The 17,346-nt window shown below is 56.1% G+C and overlaps 1 protein-coding gene across 13 annotated transcripts in view; it reads right to left on the minus strand.

The window, feature by feature from the left end:
- Positions 1-17,346, minus strand: part of CACNA1C (calcium voltage-gated channel subunit alpha1 C) — a 391,750-nt gene that overhangs the window by 5,272 nt on the left and 369,132 nt on the right. For all 13 annotated transcript variants that reach the window (XM_070371668.1, XM_070371667.1, XM_070371674.1 and 10 more), the window contains 12 exons: positions 16,143-16,271; positions 14,702-14,767; positions 14,084-14,175; positions 10,119-10,284; positions 9,506-9,633; positions 8,761-8,857; positions 8,334-8,436; positions 6,501-6,602; positions 5,198-5,325; positions 4,719-4,853; positions 3,025-3,377; positions 1,142-1,270 (listed from right to left, as the gene is read on the minus strand). In XM_070371668.1, the coding sequence (XP_070227769.1) occupies positions 1,142-1,270; positions 3,025-3,377; positions 4,719-4,853; positions 5,198-5,325; positions 6,501-6,602; positions 8,334-8,436; positions 8,761-8,857; positions 9,506-9,633; positions 10,119-10,284; positions 14,084-14,175; positions 14,702-14,767; positions 16,143-16,271 (1,628 nt within the window). The remainder of the gene's footprint in view (positions 1-1,141; positions 1,271-3,024; positions 3,378-4,718; positions 4,854-5,197; positions 5,326-6,500; positions 6,603-8,333; positions 8,437-8,760; positions 8,858-9,505; positions 9,634-10,118; positions 10,285-14,083; positions 14,176-14,701; positions 14,768-16,142; positions 16,272-17,346) is intronic.

The raw sequence follows: 17,346 nt of genomic DNA on the forward strand, positions 1-17,346 counted from the left end.
TGAGCCAGGAAGGTGCTGGATAAAACCCACCAGACGTTCCTCTTACTGTCAGCTTGGTCACCCTCCTGTAACACTGTCTTACTTTTCAGGTTGTCCCCACTCCTGAAGACCCAGCTTCTGTTTGACCCTTAGCTTCTCTGAATGTCTGTGTCCTGCTGTCTGCACTGCTGGGTGAGCAGCTATGTAGGCAATCTCCTCTGCTTTCCTCCCTGAGATCCTCTCATAATCCCTCACTGGCTGCCGAGGCCGGCTCATCCACGCTGGGCAGTGGCCTGTGAGCACTGAGTGTGAGCAGAGGGCACAGATGATGCTGAGTGGCCATGTATTACTCCCTCCTCGGAACGTCAGAAGCCAGAAGGGCTGGCAGTTTCTCGTGATGATGCGTTTCTCTCAGGAAAGCGTCTAACACGGCTTCAGCTTGGTGAATAGTCACAGGTTATTAATAGTTATGAGACTTGGCAACAAATCTTCACGAAACAGTGCTGCCTTTGTGACGCTGGCCACGCTACTTCCTGCTGTCCTGTCCCATCCTGTGCTTTCTTTTAGGAGTGCTGATTGTAACTGAATAAGCAAATGTCACAGCCCCCTTACAGGTCTGGACCTGCAGTTTAAAAACCCTTCCCTTTAACTGGCTCTGGTGGAGTTTTCAGTTACGGCTGCCAACAGCGCCCTCTGCTGTCAGCTTTATAATATGCAGTTTCAGGAATAGTCCTACTTAAATGTATGAAGTGACAGTCGCTCAGTTGTGTCTGACTCTTTGAGACCCCATGGACTGTAGCCCCCCAGGCTCCCCTGTCCATGGAAATCTCCAGGCAATAATATTAGAGTGGACTGCCATTCCCTTCTCCAGGAGATCTTCCCGACTCAGGGATCAAACCTGGGTCTATTGCATGGCAGGCAGATTCTTTACCGTCTGAGCCAGTCAAGGTATGCACGTGTGTATCTATTGAGCTTCACTGTAAACTGTATTTACGATGTCTGGTCGCAGTCAAAAAAGCTTAGGGAGACAACATTTAGATATTTCCCTGGAAGCATCATTTCTCAAGCAAGCGTCAAGCTAACCAGAGTCGGGGGCTTCCTTCCTCTTTGCAGCTGCCAGAGGAGGAGTCGGGGGTCCCTCCCCAGGGAGGGACGAGCTTACATCTCCGTGGAGACCAAGCTGGGCTCGCTGCTGTGCTCTGCGTTCTCGTCCACGTGCACGGCACAGGTCTCGTCCCCAGGGGCCTCTTCCTGACACAGCATGGCTATCGGGCTGTCCCGGGAGGGGCACCTAAAGTGTCCAGCATGGAGACAAAGGTCGGCAGCTGCCAGTCCCTCCCCTCCCCCAGCAGGTAGGGACCACCACCACCACTGACGGACCCAGGAATGTTCCTGTTAGGGTTCCATGTGGGGACGGGCCTCGGGATTAGGATCCAAGGAGATCTGAGTTCTGAGCTGGTCAGGTTCCCCAAGCACAAGTCACGTTGCCCACCCATGCCTCAGCATCCCCACCAGTACAGCTGTCTGTTTGTGTGGCTTCGGTTGTAACAAACGAAGCAGCCGATGAGACAGTGCTTTGGAAGGTGGGGTGGTCAGATCCTACATGAGGGCTGGGGTGGGGGCAGGGGGAGCGGCTGTCCCTCCTGCTGCTGTAGACAGTGGGGCCTGTGGGCACTTGCTGGGGGCTTCTTGGGGTCATAGCTGACATGCCTTGAGTTTGATGTTGATTCTTAGAGCCAAGCACAGAGAAGAGGCCTCACAAAGGGGCTTGCTCCTCTGAGCAGAGGGGCATGAGCCTGAGTCCCCTGAGCCTGAGTCCCCTGAGCTAAATCCCTTCACGCCAGAATGTACCCTGGGCTGAGCTCTCCCCTGGGCCCTGGGCTTCTGTTCATTTGGTCATGTGGTCTTTAGCTGTGGTCTCCGGCCCCCCTTTCCCATCTGCGTCCATCTTTCTCCCTGAAGGTCCTGAGAGCTGGGGTCCCTTTATGCTCAGACTCCCTGTGAGTCATCTCTGCTCATCCTCTCAGAACTGAGTGTGGGTCATTGTCCAGCTCTGACCCGGGGCCCATCAGCCACTCAGGGAGGATCTGGGCGGTTCTCAGGGTAAGCCCTGAGCTCCCCTGGAGGGGGTGCCCTCCCCCGGGTGAAGTACACATGAGACAGGAAGGCTCTTGCTGGCGTGAAGGGGAGGGGGAGGGCGTGGTGGGGCACATGGGGTGAGCTGGGGTGGAGAATCACAGCAGGCGGGCAGCACCCCCTGGGGGCAGAGCTGGCCCCAGCCCCACTCAGCCTTGAGCTGCGAGGGGAGGGACACGGCTCAGGGCTGGGGCCTTGGCTGACTCAGGCGTGGTGGTGAAGGGTGCACGGACACCAAGGCGGGGAGCCTGCTTCTGGAAGGGACGAAGGCTGCTCAGGACACGGGTTGGGGGTTAGAGGTCACTTTTGGGCCCGAGCTCCTGCTGGCACCGCTGTCCTGCTCGGGTGAAGCAGCCAGATCCCCCGGCTGTGGAACCCAGAGCTGCCAATGTAAATGCTGCCCGAGGCCCAGAGCGTGGGGTGGGCACCACCAGCCCAGCACATCCCAGCTGGGAGTCCTGGCTCACCGGGGAGCAGAGAGAGGAAGGAAAGAAAGGCCAGGGGGCTGGAGACGCTGGCAGGATGACCAGGAATCGCCCCAGGCTGGGGAAGAGCAGGTGAGCGCGCCACCAAAGGGCATCCTGCCTCTAGAAGAGGGGGGCCCTGTCCCATCCCAGTTGGCCCCAAGGCCAGATTTGGGCAGAGACTTGAGAAGGGCCAGGGGGGCGGAGACTGCTGTGTCTCCAGGACGCAAACATCTCAGGGGTCGGGCCAGGGCTCCTCTGCCCTGTCTAGAGGCGGGCACCTCAGGACACGTGCTGGCCGGTGGGGCCACGGTGCCTCCCTGAGCATCCACCTGCCCTCTGGCTGGGGTCTCGGCAGCAGCAGTGGTCCACCCCAGCTTGAGGGCCAAGACGTGGGTCTGCCGGCCAAACGCTCCTCCCAAGACCCTCTGCGCCCCCAGCTTACCTCTGGGAGCTGTGCCTCCACGCGGCCTCCTGCACCCGGATGGCAGGGGACAAGGGGGGCCCGTGGGCCTCCAAGGTGCTGACAGCACCGGAGTGGAGAGCGGGGCGGGGGCAGCGGCCCAGGGCGGTGTTGTTGGCGTTGTTGATGTTGGCGTTGGAGCCTGTGGATGAGTAGCTGCTGGGGGTGAAGGTGGAGTCCACCAGTTTCTCGTGGGAGGGGGACTCGGTGTCCCCCTGGCTGTTGCCTGCCTTGCTGATGTGCAGGGGGCGCTGGGTGGTGAAGGTCTGGGGGAAGGCGCCCCGGCCGTCGCTCGGGTAGTAGCCCACGTGGTTGCCGAACAGGCCGCCGGCCCTCTGCGGGAGAAGAGAGACAGAGAGGGCGGTGGGTGAAGGGGCTGGCCCGCGGGGTAGGGAGGGAGCTCAACCGCGCTGGGCAGCACCCAGCTGACCAGGCCTCTCGCCCACGGGCCTGGCAGCTTGGAAGGGCCCAGGCAGTCCCCTGAGACCCCTGGGGGAACAACAGGTGGAGGGGTGACAGGACCTCCTTCCGGGACCAATGGGATGGGGGGCAGGCGCAGCGACTGTCTGGAATGGAGATCCTTCCCTGGGGCAGGCAGGCTCGTGGGGGCTGAGGGGCAAAGAAAGGGGCCAGAAGGTGCCAAGGGCATTGACAGACAAGGACCCGGCTGGCTCAGTGAGCTGGAAACTGCGCTGGCCAAGTGGTTCTGAGAATCACCACAGCAAGTACATCAACCATGGCCTCCTGCCCCGGAGAGTCTTAGATTTCGAATTTGGAGTCCGTGTTTCTCCCAGCTTCCCTCCCTGTCCTGGGCAAGGAGCCTCTGCCAGGCTGGGGTCTCTCGGGTCACGCTGACATGCTAGTGTGTCCCTGAGCCATTCAGGGAGGCACGTTTCACAGTGAGGGGGAGAAGGATGGCAAGGACAGGACCCTCAGGGGCCCCTCTCACCCCGAGTCCTGCAGCCTGGGAGCCTGGCGGGGCTGGGAGGGCAGGGTGAGCAGCTCTGCCTCAGATCTGGGCGGCAGCTTCTCACTTGCTGTAGGATTTTTAGCCAAGTGCCTTGGGGTTCTTGAAGAGATCTGGGCACAAGGGCCTCAGAATCCCAGTGGGCTCTAGTTTTCATGGTTAGTATTGTTGACAGCCTCGGTATCCCCCAAGGTGGAGGGCCGGAGGGTCGCTTGGGACTGGAGACCTCATGGTCCAAGTCCGGATCACCACTGGCTTCTAGGCATCTGCTGCCTGATGCCGCACGTCTTCTAATTTTTGCAAGAGAGGCTGGAAGTCTAGATTTTTTGAATGAGTCATGCGTTCAAAGGTTGGCAGACAAAATAGGCCTGTGGCTTAAATGTGGCTCCAAGGCCACCACTTTGCAATGTGAAAGGAAGAAGTGTCTCCTCAGAAACACTTCGTTAGGAAAATGGCTTCCTGTTCCCCCGGGGCCCAGTGATGCTCTGTGAGCTTGAGAAGGACTAGGCTTGGATGGAGGCGGAGGGAGGGGGTGGGGAGAGCTGAGGGGAGTGGCAGGGGTGGGGTGGGGAGAGGAGTGGGAGAGCTGGGGGCACAGGGCTGGTTCTACCACAGACCCAGGCCTTTCTCCTCGGGTTCAGGACACTCGCCCTCCTGCCCCGATCCCAGGTTATGGAGGCTGCAGACTGCGGCCGGGGTGCCCACCTACCCTGAAGATGTCATCTTCTGAGGCTGCAGACACAGCCTCCTTCATGGCCTTGTCCAGCTCCTCCTCAGCGGTCAGGTCCCCAGAGATGGCCCGGCGGATCTCGGGCCCCAGGTCGTGCAGGGTGCGCAGGCCAGCCTGGGCCGAGGGGACAGGGTGTGAGGGCCCAGGCGCCCACCTGACCCGCCACCCACCTTCCCCTCTGCTTCTCCCCAAGGAGGCCAGCTCCGGGGGTCCACAGGGGGTGCAGGCATGCTGGGAGGCAGTCTCAGAGGCATCAGCAGACCCCCAGCCCTTCCCCCCACTCCCTGAGCTCAGAGGGGCTGAGAGTCCAGAACTACAGAGGGCAGTGAGTGCAGGAGGCAGGGCGGGAGGGGAGGGTCCCCCTGCAGGCTCGGAATTTCCGGAAGGGACCCGTGGGAGCGTGGAACCTGGAAGAGGTGGAAGGAGGTGCCAGGTCCCCAGGGGCAAGGGCCCCTCACCTGCAGGGACAGGGCGTTCCTCTGGGAGGGCTTGCCCACCAGGCCTTGCTCTTTGCGCTTCTTGAACTTCCGGAAATACTCCTGGATCAGGAAAGTAGCGTAAAACTTGCCCACCGTGACCTCGTCATCTGAGAGCAAAGGCAGGAGAGGGTTGGAGGTAAATGGGGGCTTGGACCCTGGCCGAGCGTCCTCAGCTTCTTAGGTTTTCTGTTTAACTTTTTTAAACTGATAAGAATAGATACACTTGATCTTAGTCAAAAGGTTGAGAAGTGATCAATTCAATTTGAGAAGATACTCTCCATGCACACGGTTGAAAAAGACAAAAATATACAAAAAGCCCTGTGTACAGAGAAGGGTATCCCTTCCACTCCCGTTTCCTTTCAGATAACCTTTCTCATTCATTTCCTGAGTATTTTCCCAGAGATTCTTTATGCAAATACTTTCTGCAAGTAAGCAAATATATTCCTGCATGCATGGTGTTGCTTCAGTCGTGTCTAATTCTTTGTGGTCCCATGGACTGTAGCCCACCAGGCTCCTCTGTCCATGGGACTCTCCAGGCAAGAATACTGGAGTGGATAACCATTCCCTTCTCCAGGGGACCTTCCCAACCCAGGGATCATACCTGAGTCTCCTGCAGCTCCTACATTGCAAGGAGATTCTTTACTGCCGAGCCACCAGGGAAGCCCCAAATATATTATTATCCTCTCCTTTCTCACAGAAAAATTAGCATACCATCAAAATGATTTCCCACCTTGCTTTTTAAACCTAACTGAGCTTGTTAACTGACTCTTCTGTGGTCCTGAAGCTCCAGGTGCCCACAGCTTTGGGCACAATTGCCCCTAAGCATTTATTCATTGAAAAACTTTGATTATATTGAGTTGGCCAGAAAGTTTGCTTGGGCTTTTCTGAAAGAGCATCTTACAGAAAAATATGAACTTTTTGGCCAATCCAAGAGTTATATTTTAGTAATTGTATATGCAAGACAGATAGACAGGGTTGTCAAGGAGGAATAAAAAGGGGGTCCTGGGGGCTCATAAACCCCCTCAGGAGGAACAAAAGAGGGGGTCCCAGGGGCCCTTCCCCCAGGGCCCTGTCATTCCCACAGCTCCCAGCCGATAGGTTATGGGAAAGCCTCTACCTTGCAATGTCCTTGACGTTCTCCCAAACCTGCAGGCATCCAGGGGCCTGCCTGGCCTCCCCGGTGACCTCGGGCTAAGACCAGGCTCCAGTCGGAACAAGCAGGTCTCCCGCAGGCGGAATGTGGGACCTGCACGTGCCCAGGGGCAGCGGAGGGGGTACTCACCTCCTGCGGGCGGCACCACTTGGTCCAGCAGCTTCATGCTGGTCCGTTTCCAGATCTTCTTGATGATGGCCCGCAGCTCCTCATTGGCCTGTTCCAGGTTCCCTGTGGGGGGACGCGGGCTGACTGGTAGCTGTCCCCAGGGCCTCTGGTGGGCTGGGCTGGTCCCCGTGCGGGAGCCCACATGGCTGCCTGAGGGCTCTGCCCAGTGGCCCTGAACGTGGGTTCTGTCCCTTCCTCTGCAGGTTCCTGTGGCCCACCTCCGTGCCCTCTTGGCCAGCTCTCCCCTGCCCCCCACCTGCCGCTCAGCGGCCAGGGTGACCCTGCCCCCCACTCGTGGCTTCTCCTCATGGGGGCTGCCAGGGCCAGACTGAGCCCAATGGCCACCTGCCAGGAGGGCTGCTGGGAGGAAGAGTGGTCTCCCTGCAGACCCGCGGAAGTGTCCATACCTGGGGGCCTCTGAGTCAAAGGCCTCTGTTGGGTCTCCTCCTGGGGAGGTAGCAAAACCTCGTGTGGGGCAGAAACCGGGAGATGGGGTCCTGAGATCGGGGGCCCCTAGGGGTCTACTCTCTCCACTGGCTGAACAGACTTAACTTTCAGTCCTGGGCTCAGAGAGCTGAGACCCACAGCTGTGAGAGGGCACTGGGAGGCTGGCTGGGTCTAGCACACCCCTGGCTCCCTCCCACCACCACCAGTGCACATGCCCTGTGTAGCCCCAGGACTGTGAACAGGGGGTCTCACCCTGCGATCAGGTGATGTGATACGTACACGGGCCCTGAGGACAGGGGGCTGTGCAGGGGGGCCTGGGCTCACCCCAGGAGCCCTTCACAAGGGGGGCGCTCTCGGGCGCAAACTCCCAGCTATAAAATAAACACATCCTGGGGATGTCAAGCACAGCATGAGGACTGCGGCAATATTGTGTTGTGTATCTGCAAGTTGCTTTGAGTGGATCTTAAAAGTCCTTGTCACAAGAAAAAAGCTGTAAACTTGTGGGGTGACAAGTGTTGTCTAGATGTGTGGTGGTTGTTTTGCGATATAAACAAATAACAGGATCGTTATCTTGTTCACCTGAAACTAACGTAATGTTATATGTCACTTAGGCCTCGACAAAAAACAGCTGGCATAGGATGCAGACTCGGCGTTCAGGGCAGGTGCTGGGACTCCGTCTTAAGCACGCCCCAGCTCCAAGAGTTGCTGCAGGAGGCTGGGAGCAGCTGCAGCTCCCTGGGTGCACCTCTGCCCTCCCAGAGCAGTTCTGACACCAATCGCCCACGAAGATGGTGGGTCAGCACAGCCCAGCTGCTCCTGGCCATGGGCTGCTGCAGTACAAACCAGAAGACAGTCCCTGCCTCCAAGTGGCATGGCCTGAACAAGCGCAGGGGGCTCTGACCCCACCTGCCGGCTGGCTGTGCACCTGTATGTGGGTGGGCCTGTGCTGGCCTGGACCATGGTCACATCCACTGTGACCCCTTCCTGATGACACAAGGGTTTACTTTGCAAAGAAAGCTGGACATCTGAGATCCAGCTGCAGCCGGTAAAGCCCCACGGTGCAAGGGCTCGGCCCGCTTCAAGAAGTGCTCACCTCCTGGCATCTGATCTTCACTCGAGGGGTCACTGGGAGAATCTCTAAAAGTTACAAGTCAGGAGGCCACTCAAGGAACAAAGGCTGCCTGAGCAGTCCTGGTCCCGCTGATGTCCCCGGGGCAGGGCGGTGGGGGAGGATCACGCTGGGCTGCAGCTCTGACACCCCAAGGGCGGGCGGCCCTGGGGCCCCGCAGGCGCAGAGCTCGGCTCTGGCTATTCCACTAGGGCTCCCGGACACCCCCATGACCTTACCTTCCGTCTTGATCCTCAGAGCCGTACGGACCAGGGCAAACAGCGTGGCATTGAACATGACAGTCCCGTCGCTGTTCAGGGGCATGTTCATGGAGACCAGGCGCTGGGGAGAGGGCGCAGCAGTCAGCACAGCTGCTGGTTCTCGAAGGACCCGCCTGTGGAACCCCTGAGGCACCTCCAAGGCAGGAGGATGTGGGAGTAGGGTGGGGGGAGCCTCAAAACATGTGTGCACGTCACTCCGTGGTTCCTTCACTGTCTGAGGATGTATATGCCGCAGGAAGGAGCCCCGGTGCCTGTTTGGGCTCAGTCCTTTCCTTAGGCTCATGAAGACTACCCTCATCCCCGCAGAGGCGCACTGGCCTGCCTGGGGTACCCGGAGGTGTCTCGCCCCACGCTGTGTCTCCCATGAGCCCAGTCCATCTCTTACTTTGCAAGCCACGCGGTGAGGGCACAGCTTCCCAAAACCCAGGGGGGGCTGAATCCGTCGGAGCAGGGTCACCACATCCAGGTGTTTGATGCGTCCCCTGGAAGAGGCAGGAGAGGAGGGAAGGTCAGGGGGAAGGTCTAGGCCAGCAGCCCAGGACTCCTGTGCCCAAGGGTGGGGTCTCCCGTGGGAGGAACTCTCCACAGCTGGACCCTAGCGATCAAACTGGTGCCGAGCTGTAGAACTGGGTGGTAAAACTCAAAAACCAATCTACATGTTTAGATTTCTAAGGAGCAATTTTCCATCAGTGCTATATTTCAGTAGGCAATGAAAGGTGGAAGGGATTTTAGCAGGCAATGAAATTCTCAGTAATTTACTGCTGTTCCATCAATTAACCATCTGACCATCTCACACTTTCCTGAGAGTCAACCAAACATGATGCCTGGACTGATGGACCTATGGCAGGGATACAGCCAGGCCCTGCCTGGCCCAGACGTCCTGACTCAAGTACATACTGGTTGCTCCAACACCATGACCACCTGCCTGTTCAATGGAAAATAACAGACATGCTCTTGACTCAGTCTAAGGCCTCCTATTGCTGGCCCTTGACCCTTGACCCTGGCGTCCTGTGAAGGTCAGGATTTGCAGTGGGTCTGCCCAGTGCTAACCCGTCTCGACCCTCTTTCCTACATGTGGTCACTCAACCCCCTCTCAGGTTGGGGGCTGGGGTTTCCCTCTGGGCACTCACTTGGCTTCAGGGTCATACTCTGCCCAAATTCTCTTAAATTCGTCCAGGTGGTGGGGACCCAGGATGGACCAGTCCCTCGTCAGGTAGTCAAAGTTGTCCATGATGACGGCTACGAAGAGGTTGATGATCTGCAGAGGATGGGCACGGAGAGCTGCCTCAGTGGCCCTTCCTGCATGCGTGGCTGTCAGGACCACGTGCTCGGAGGCCGGCACTCCTGAAGGCCAGCCATGTGGCACCATGGGAACGCTGGCCCCCAGGACTTGGCTCTCTTGACTGAGGGCCTGACCAGGTCCCCTCAGTTATGCGGCATGAACCCCACTGTGGGCTGGCAGTTTCCCTCACACTCAGCTGCCAAGGCGGGGCTGCCAAGGACAGGGGAGACTGTTCACCACCCTTCCTTCGCTCCTCTTCAAAGTTCCAGAGATGCTGAAGCGGTATCCTGCCCTTGGGGATGAAGGTAGGAGCCAAGAACAGACGAGAAGGGGGTGGCTGAGCTCACCCGGCCCAGCTCCTGCCCCTCCCAGCTTGTTGGACCGTTCCAGGGACACAGGCTTTCTAGCCCGGCCTGGACTGCACGCCCAGCATGCAAGGCTGCTGGCCCCATCCGGCTTACCAGGAAGGCGCAGAGCATGTAGAAGCTGATGAAGTAGAAGACGGCGAAGCTGCTGCCACAGGGCGTCTCCCCCTCTGTGCTGTTGCCCGGCTCTGACTCGGGCGCGCACTTCTTGCCAGGCATGCAGGCCAGCATGATGTCCTGCCAGGCCTCCCCAGTGGCGCACCTGTGAGAGACCACGCCCAGAGCGGCTCACACAGCCGTCCTCCTGGGGGAACCACTGAATTGGGTCTGGGCCTCCTCAGGCCTCCAGCGCTGGCATATCCACAGAATATACACATACAACACTGTCTCCATGCCTGAAAGTTTTATGGCAAAGGTAACAGATTGCATCTTTTCTGCAAAGTCCCTCTTTCTACAATCCCTGCTAAGTGTTGAGATTTAGCCATTTGGATACATTTTAGTTCTGGTTCGTTCTGTAGCGGGTGCTCTATATTCCATTACAGCCCACCGCCTGATAAGGCTTTTCCTTTCTACGCTGTCACTAGGGAGCCTGCAGCCACTGCGCAGGGCCTTCGGGGAAGCCGGCTTCCAGGTGGACTGGCCAGTGGACAGCAGGTGGGTCCTCCCTGTGCTTGACCCTGCTTGTTCTCCAAGTGTCCATCTGATTCAGGCTCTGGCATCAGGCAGGAGAGACACCACTGCTCTACAAATGTGCCAGCTCTTTCCTCAGCTCCACTGGGGCATGACTGACAAGCAAGACTGTGAGCTGGAGTGTAGACCACAACAATCTGATGTGTGTGCCCGTCGGAAACGGCTCCTCCCACCTGATAACACACCCATCCCCTCACAGGTTTATCCTCTATTTTTGGTGAGAACATTTAAGTTCTACTGTCTTAGCAAGTTTCAGTGATACGATCCGTGTCATCAACTGCAGTTACCATTTTACAGGTTAGACCTCAGACCTCACTCATCTGACGGCTGAGAGTTTGAGCCCTTTTACTAGCCCCTCCCCCATCCGTCCACTCCCCCTGCCCCCCCGCCACTCCATTCTTCTTCTATTTTGTTTCTGAGTTTAGACATGTCAACTCTTGGTATTAGTGAATTTTAAAAAATATCGTTCATGTGATGGGTGTGAAATAATAATGTACTGCTGTTTTAATTTGGTTTTAAAATGATGAGAAACTTTATTTCATCTGCTGAACGGCAGGTGTTTGCCGTCTGCCTCCTGGGCTGTCTTCCTGTTCATTTGCGGCATCTTCATACATTCTTTATATGAATCCTCTGTCAGTTACACACCTCGCAACTAATGTCTTCCATTCTGTGGCTCGTTCCCAGCTCCACTGATGGTGTATTATAAAGAATAGAAGTTTTAAATTTCAGTGTGGTCAAATTGTAATTTTTCCATAGTTTTGTGCTTTTTTGCATCATGTCTGAAAAATCCTGCTGTATTTTTGAATACATCATGTTTGAAAAATTCTGGTTGTAAAAATATCCTTCTGTATGTCCTAAAAGGTCCAAAATTTTGCTTTTCATAATAATTTCATAATAACTCTTACTATGAAATTTGGGGGTTCCATAGGAGATAGAAATATGTTTTATCTTCTTCTGTTCAGGTAACCAAATTAAAAATAATTTTTTACTTATTATTGGTTGCGCTGGGAGAAAGTGAAAAAGCAAGGGAATTCCAGAAAATATCTACTTCTGCTTCACTGACTATGCTAAAGCCTTTGACTGTGTGGATCAAAACAAACTGGAAAATTCTTAAACAGATGGGAATACCAGACCACCTTACCTGCCTCCTGAGAAACCTGTATGCAGGGCAAGAAGCAAGAGTTGGAACCAGACATGGAACAATGGACTGGTTCCAAATTGGGAAAGGAGTATGTCAAGTGTGTATATTGTCATCCTGCTTATTTAACTTATATGCAGAGTACATCATGTGAAATGCCAGGCTGGATGAATCACAAGCTGGAATCAAGATTTCCGGGAGAAACATCAACAATCTCAGATATGCAGGTGATATCACTCTAACGACAGAAAGCCAAGAGGAACTAAAGAGCCTCTTAATGAAGGTAAAAGAGGAGCAAGAAAAAGCTGGTTTAAAACTCAACATTGAAAAAACTAAGATCATGGCATCTGGTCCCATCACTTCATGACAAATAGAAGGGGAAAATTGGAAGCAGTGACAAGATTTTATTTTCTTCAGCTCCAAAATCACTGCAGATGGTGACTGCAGCCATGAAATTAAAAGATGCTTGCTCCTTGGAAGAATAGCTATGACAAACCTAGACAGCATATTAAAAAGCAGAGACATTACTTTGCCAACAAAAGTCCATACAGTCAAAGCTGCTACGGTTTTTCCAGTGGTCATGTATGGATGTGAGAGCTGGACCATAAAGAAGGCTTAGTGCCGAATAAGTGATGCTTTTGAACTTTGGTGTTGGAGAAGACTCTTGAGAGTCCCTTGGATAGCAAGGAGATCAAACCAGTCAATCCTAAAGGAAATCAGTCCTGAATATTCATTGGAAAGACTGCTGCTGAAGCTGAAACTGCAATACTTTGGCCACCTGATGTGAAGAACTGACTCACTGGAAAAGACCCTGATGCTGGGAAAGATTGAAGGCAGGAGCAGAAGGGGAGAGCAGAGGATGAGATGGTTGGATGCCGTCACCAACTCAAGGGATAGGAGTTTTAGCAAGCTCTGGGAGATGGTGAAGGGCAGGGAAGCCTGGCATGCTGCAGTCCATAGGGTCGCAAAGAATCCAACGTGACTCAGCGAGTGAACAACAACCTCCCGTAAGTGGAATCATACAGGAAACCTGGCCTTTTATGACTTGTTTCACTGAACATCATGGCCTCAAGGTTTGTCTGTGTCAAAGCAGGAGTCAGAACTTCCTTCCTTTCTAAGGCTGAATCACGTTCCACTGTGTTGTAACCACACTGTGTCCATCCATTCTTCTCTTGAAGGACCTACAGTTGCTGACATGCTGTAGCTGTTGTGAATGCTGCTGCCATGAAGATAAGGGTGCAGGTATCTCTTTGATACCATTTTTGATTCTTCTACATATTAGTATATATTCACACGTGGAATTGCTGGGTCATACGGAATTTTACATCTATTTTTGATATTTTGAGGAACCATCATACTGTTCCTCCACAGTAGCTGTTGTCATTTTACATTCTCACTAGTATTACACAGATGTTCCAGTATCTCCACCCCCTCAGCAGGACTCGTGTTCTCACAGTAGCCATCCCGATGGGGTGGGGTGGTGTCTCACTGTGGTTTTAATTTGCATATCTCTGATGATTCGTGATGCTGAACATTTTTCATGTGCTCATTGGTCATTCACGTATCTTCTTTGGAGCAATACTCAACTTCTCTGCTCATTTTTAAGTTGGATTGTTTCTCGTTGTCTTCGGCAATCCATTTCTTTGGCATTTAATTTTGTTTCTTCTCAAATTCTTACCCTTTGGTTTACTTTTCTCGTCTTACTGCATGGGATAAAACTTGTAGTATTATGTTGAGACAGTGATGGTGTATGAGCTCATCTATTATATCTATGGATTAGCTACTGCCTGATATGGATGGAATGTTTGTCTCCCCACAGAATTCACATGTTGCAGCCCCAAACATCAGTGTGACACTGCTGGCAGGCACTTAGGTTTAGAACAGGTTGTGGGGCTGGGGGTGTGTGATGAGAGCAGCAGCTTTATAAGAACAGGAAAGAGACGTGCTCTCCTCTCTCTCCACGGAGCGGGGACACAGGGATCCGGACACCGTCTGCAGCCCAGGAAGAGGCTCCCACCAGGACGAGAATCATTGGTAACCTTGATCTTGAACTTCCAGCCTCCAGAAATGTGAGGAAAAAACACCTGCTGTTTGCGCCTCTCCATCCATCCGTGGCATTTGTTATGGCAGGCTGTCCAGACCAGAACATTATCTGTACATGAAAGAGGTTGTCTTCCTTTTTTAAATATTTATTTATTTGGCTGCATCGGGCCTTGGCTGTCAGAAAACCCACCTGAAGAGGAGCAGCACAGCCTGGGGGAAGGTCTGGAAGTTGTTGTTCCTGTTGATCTCTGTCGTGTCATTCAGGGCAATTTTGCCAAACACCTGGCAGGGGAGAGGATGGGCTCAGCGAACTGTGGACACAGGGGTCCTGGTTTCCACCCAGCACCCAACGGTCTTTTTAGGGGTCACAGCTGACCCTGGACAGACTGGCTCATAAGCTGAACAAAGTTCAGAGGGCCTTGTTGGGGCAGGTACCTGCTGCCTTGTCCAGCCCCACCCCCAGCCCTTGGGAGGGGCCCTGGGAGAGCTGGTGGAGGCAGAGACTGCAACTCTGTCTTACAGGGGCAAGGCTCACTGGCCTTCCTCTCTTTTGGCTGCAGATTCTTGACATTTTCTCTTTAAAAGAAAACTTCATTGAGGAATAATTAACAAATCATTGTGTAACTTGGGGGAGTTTTTCTCTATAGAAGCGGAATCTGGGCGGGGGGCCATGGGGAGAGAGGGTCTCTGAGCTCTGCACCCATGGGACAGCATGGGGGTGGGGGGAGGAGTTCCACTCTGGTGATCTTTCTGACCCCAGAAGTGGGGAGTCAGGGGAAGTGGGCTGGGGGCCAGGAGTCCGTCCTACCTGCATCCCGATCACGGCGTAGATGAAAAACAGCATCACGATCAGGAGGGCCACATAGGGTAGGGCCTGCGGGACATGCATGCGTGAGGCTGGTGGCGGGATCCCTCCCTGCGGCAGCATCTCTGGAGCCACCAGCTGCTGCCAGGCTCAGGGGGCACTTCCAGGAGTCAGACAGACGTTCTGGGCACTGAGGGAAGCCTGAGCCTGGTGTTGACCCTTCCCCTTCCCTTGGTTTCAGGCACCTGAGATCTCGGGTGGGGGACCCAGAAAACTGGGTGCTGAGCTCGAGACAGCATGATGCCCCCTTGGCAGAAACAATCTAGAGTGAGCACAACACTCTCCTGCTGCCCGCCTGTCCTCATGCAGCCGGAGGGCCGGGGGGTGCCCACCAGTCGCCCCACAGCTGTAAGCTGTTCCCCAGGTGGAGCAAAGGCAGGACCAAGGGGCCCTCAACAAGAGCGAGATCCTGGCCCAAGCCTGCTTCCATCAGCGCAGCTGTAGGTGCTGGGCGGGCTTAACTTCCCTGAGCCTCAGTGTCCTTACCTGAGAAAGGGGAGGAAGAGTGGTGACCTCAGGGATTTGGGGGTCTGGCTGACTTAAAGCCCACAAAATGCTCAGGCAGCACTGGCCTGTGGCTGGTCCCTGCATTTTACTTGCTCAGTGTCCCTGCCTCCTCCTGGGGAGGCCTTAGGCTCGCAGGGCATGGACGAAGCCCGCACACCTCCAGGTGGTGCCTCAGGCCCATGGGGTGTCCGTCCCCCTTCAGGCTTGCTCCTCGGCCCCCTTCCCAGCCCAGGAACTGTCAGCGGTGGGTGAGTTTGTGAGGCCTGTAGTCAACCGTGGCTATGGGACTCTGGGGTACGCCCAGGCCTGATCCCCACTGAGACCACTCAGACCCCAGGAGCAGATGGCTGGGAGGGGGTGGGGAGGCACCTGTCCTGGTGGGTGGAGTGGAGTGCCCCGACAGCCCAGCCTTTTCCTCTGGCTGCAACTTCAGTCCTACACGTTCAGGTCAGGACCCACCCTGAGCCTGTCCCTGGGCCCCTCCATACTGGGGATCTCTGTCTCAAGAAGCCCACAGTCTGGCGTTTCAGGTACAGGGGTCCCTATGCCAGTGTCTTCAGGAAGTTCAGGGATCTAACAGCTGTGCTTCTTCCAACCTCAGACGTGTACGAGACCCATTAGAGAGGGCAGGGCCAGGGCCAGCTATCCCACTTTTAGGAGGAAGTGACTCTTGGGAGCAGAGATCAACCCTGCAGTTGGCAGCGCTGAGCCCCCTTGGGGACACCAGGTCCTGGGGTGTCTGGCGAAGTCTATAAGCAGGTGTGAAGAGCAGACCCTGCTGGACCGCCTCTGGGAGGGGGTGACTGCCCAATGCTGACGACGCCTAAGCTGGGAGCACCGTCCGGGGGGAGCTTCGGGGGTTGGCAGGGCTGGCTACCTGGAAGGACTTGATGAAGGTCCACAGCAGTGTCCGGATGCCCTCCCCGCGGCTCAGCAGCTTGACCAGACGCATGACCCGGAAGAGGCGGAAGAAGGTGATGGAGATGCGAGAGTTCTCTTCCGCGTTCTGGGGCCGTTAACACAGCAGTTACCAGGCGGGTGGGCGGGCGAGGCTGCTCGGCACGGCCCGGGGTGGGGGTAGAGGCGAGCGGGGTGGTGGGCTGCACTAGACTCTCAGGCGCCCAGGGGTGGGCAGGCCAACTCCTGGCCTTGGCAGCGCCCAGCAGTGCCCTGGCCCGGATCGCCTTCCCCAGCACCCCTAATCTTCCCCACCTACTTGTGGGGGTGGGGGGAACAGGTGATTCTGTAGGAATTCCATCTGCTTTGAGATCTAGGCTGAGAACCACTCCAGGGACCCCAGCCTCCCTCCTGCCCGGCACGGCTCGGGGTCCTGGTAGGCGGGTGGGCTGCCCACGGAGGAGTCTTGCTCCCTGGCTGCCCAGACTCAGCACTCTAGGTGTCATCTCTTTCCCACGGCCCCACCGCCCAGGCTGCGGGCCAGCCTGGGGTGTTGGTGCTGGGACCAGGCCTGGCTGCCCCCCTGCTGCCCTCCACCTGCCTCAGGCCTTGGTTTCCAGGCTGCAGACCTGGAAGGGTTGGGGGCACGGGCTGGGTGGGCCAGGGCAGCAAGAGTGAGCCCTGGATGAGTCCAGCCTGGGTGTGAGAGGACCAAGGGGCCCTGCTCACGGTGTCCTGGAGGGGGCAGGGGCCAGAGCCGGCAGGCGCCTGGCCAGGTCTAGGGACAAGACCGGCTGCCGTGTCACCGTCTGCCTCCAGACCTCAGGGCACTCAGCACAGACAGACCCCTGACCCCCTCCCGCCCACATGGGACAGAGAGCTGGGGGTGCTGGCCCCGGGAGCTGGCCGGCTCTCCAGTGCTAGTGCAGCCCCCAGCCCTTTGGCACCAGGAGAGAACGGACCTTTGGGCTTCCTGTTACTGCTCCTGCCACAGGCCTCCTGCTTGGAGGTGTCTCGGGGTTGTTGCTGGGCCCTGTGTGGCCACTGCATCTCAACTCCCAGCTCCTCTGGCTTTACTTCTAACCGTCTCCAGGTCAGATCCGGCCTGACAACACCCATGAAAATCCCAGCACAGCAGCCCTCACGTCCCCGTGTCTAATCCTGCGGCTGTTCCAGGGGCCTCT

This window comes from Bos mutus, chromosome 5 (genome assembly GCF_027580195.1).
Source record: "Bos mutus isolate GX-2022 chromosome 5, NWIPB_WYAK_1.1, whole genome shotgun sequence".
Taxonomy (NCBI): Eukaryota; Metazoa; Chordata; class Mammalia; order Artiodactyla; family Bovidae; genus Bos; species Bos mutus.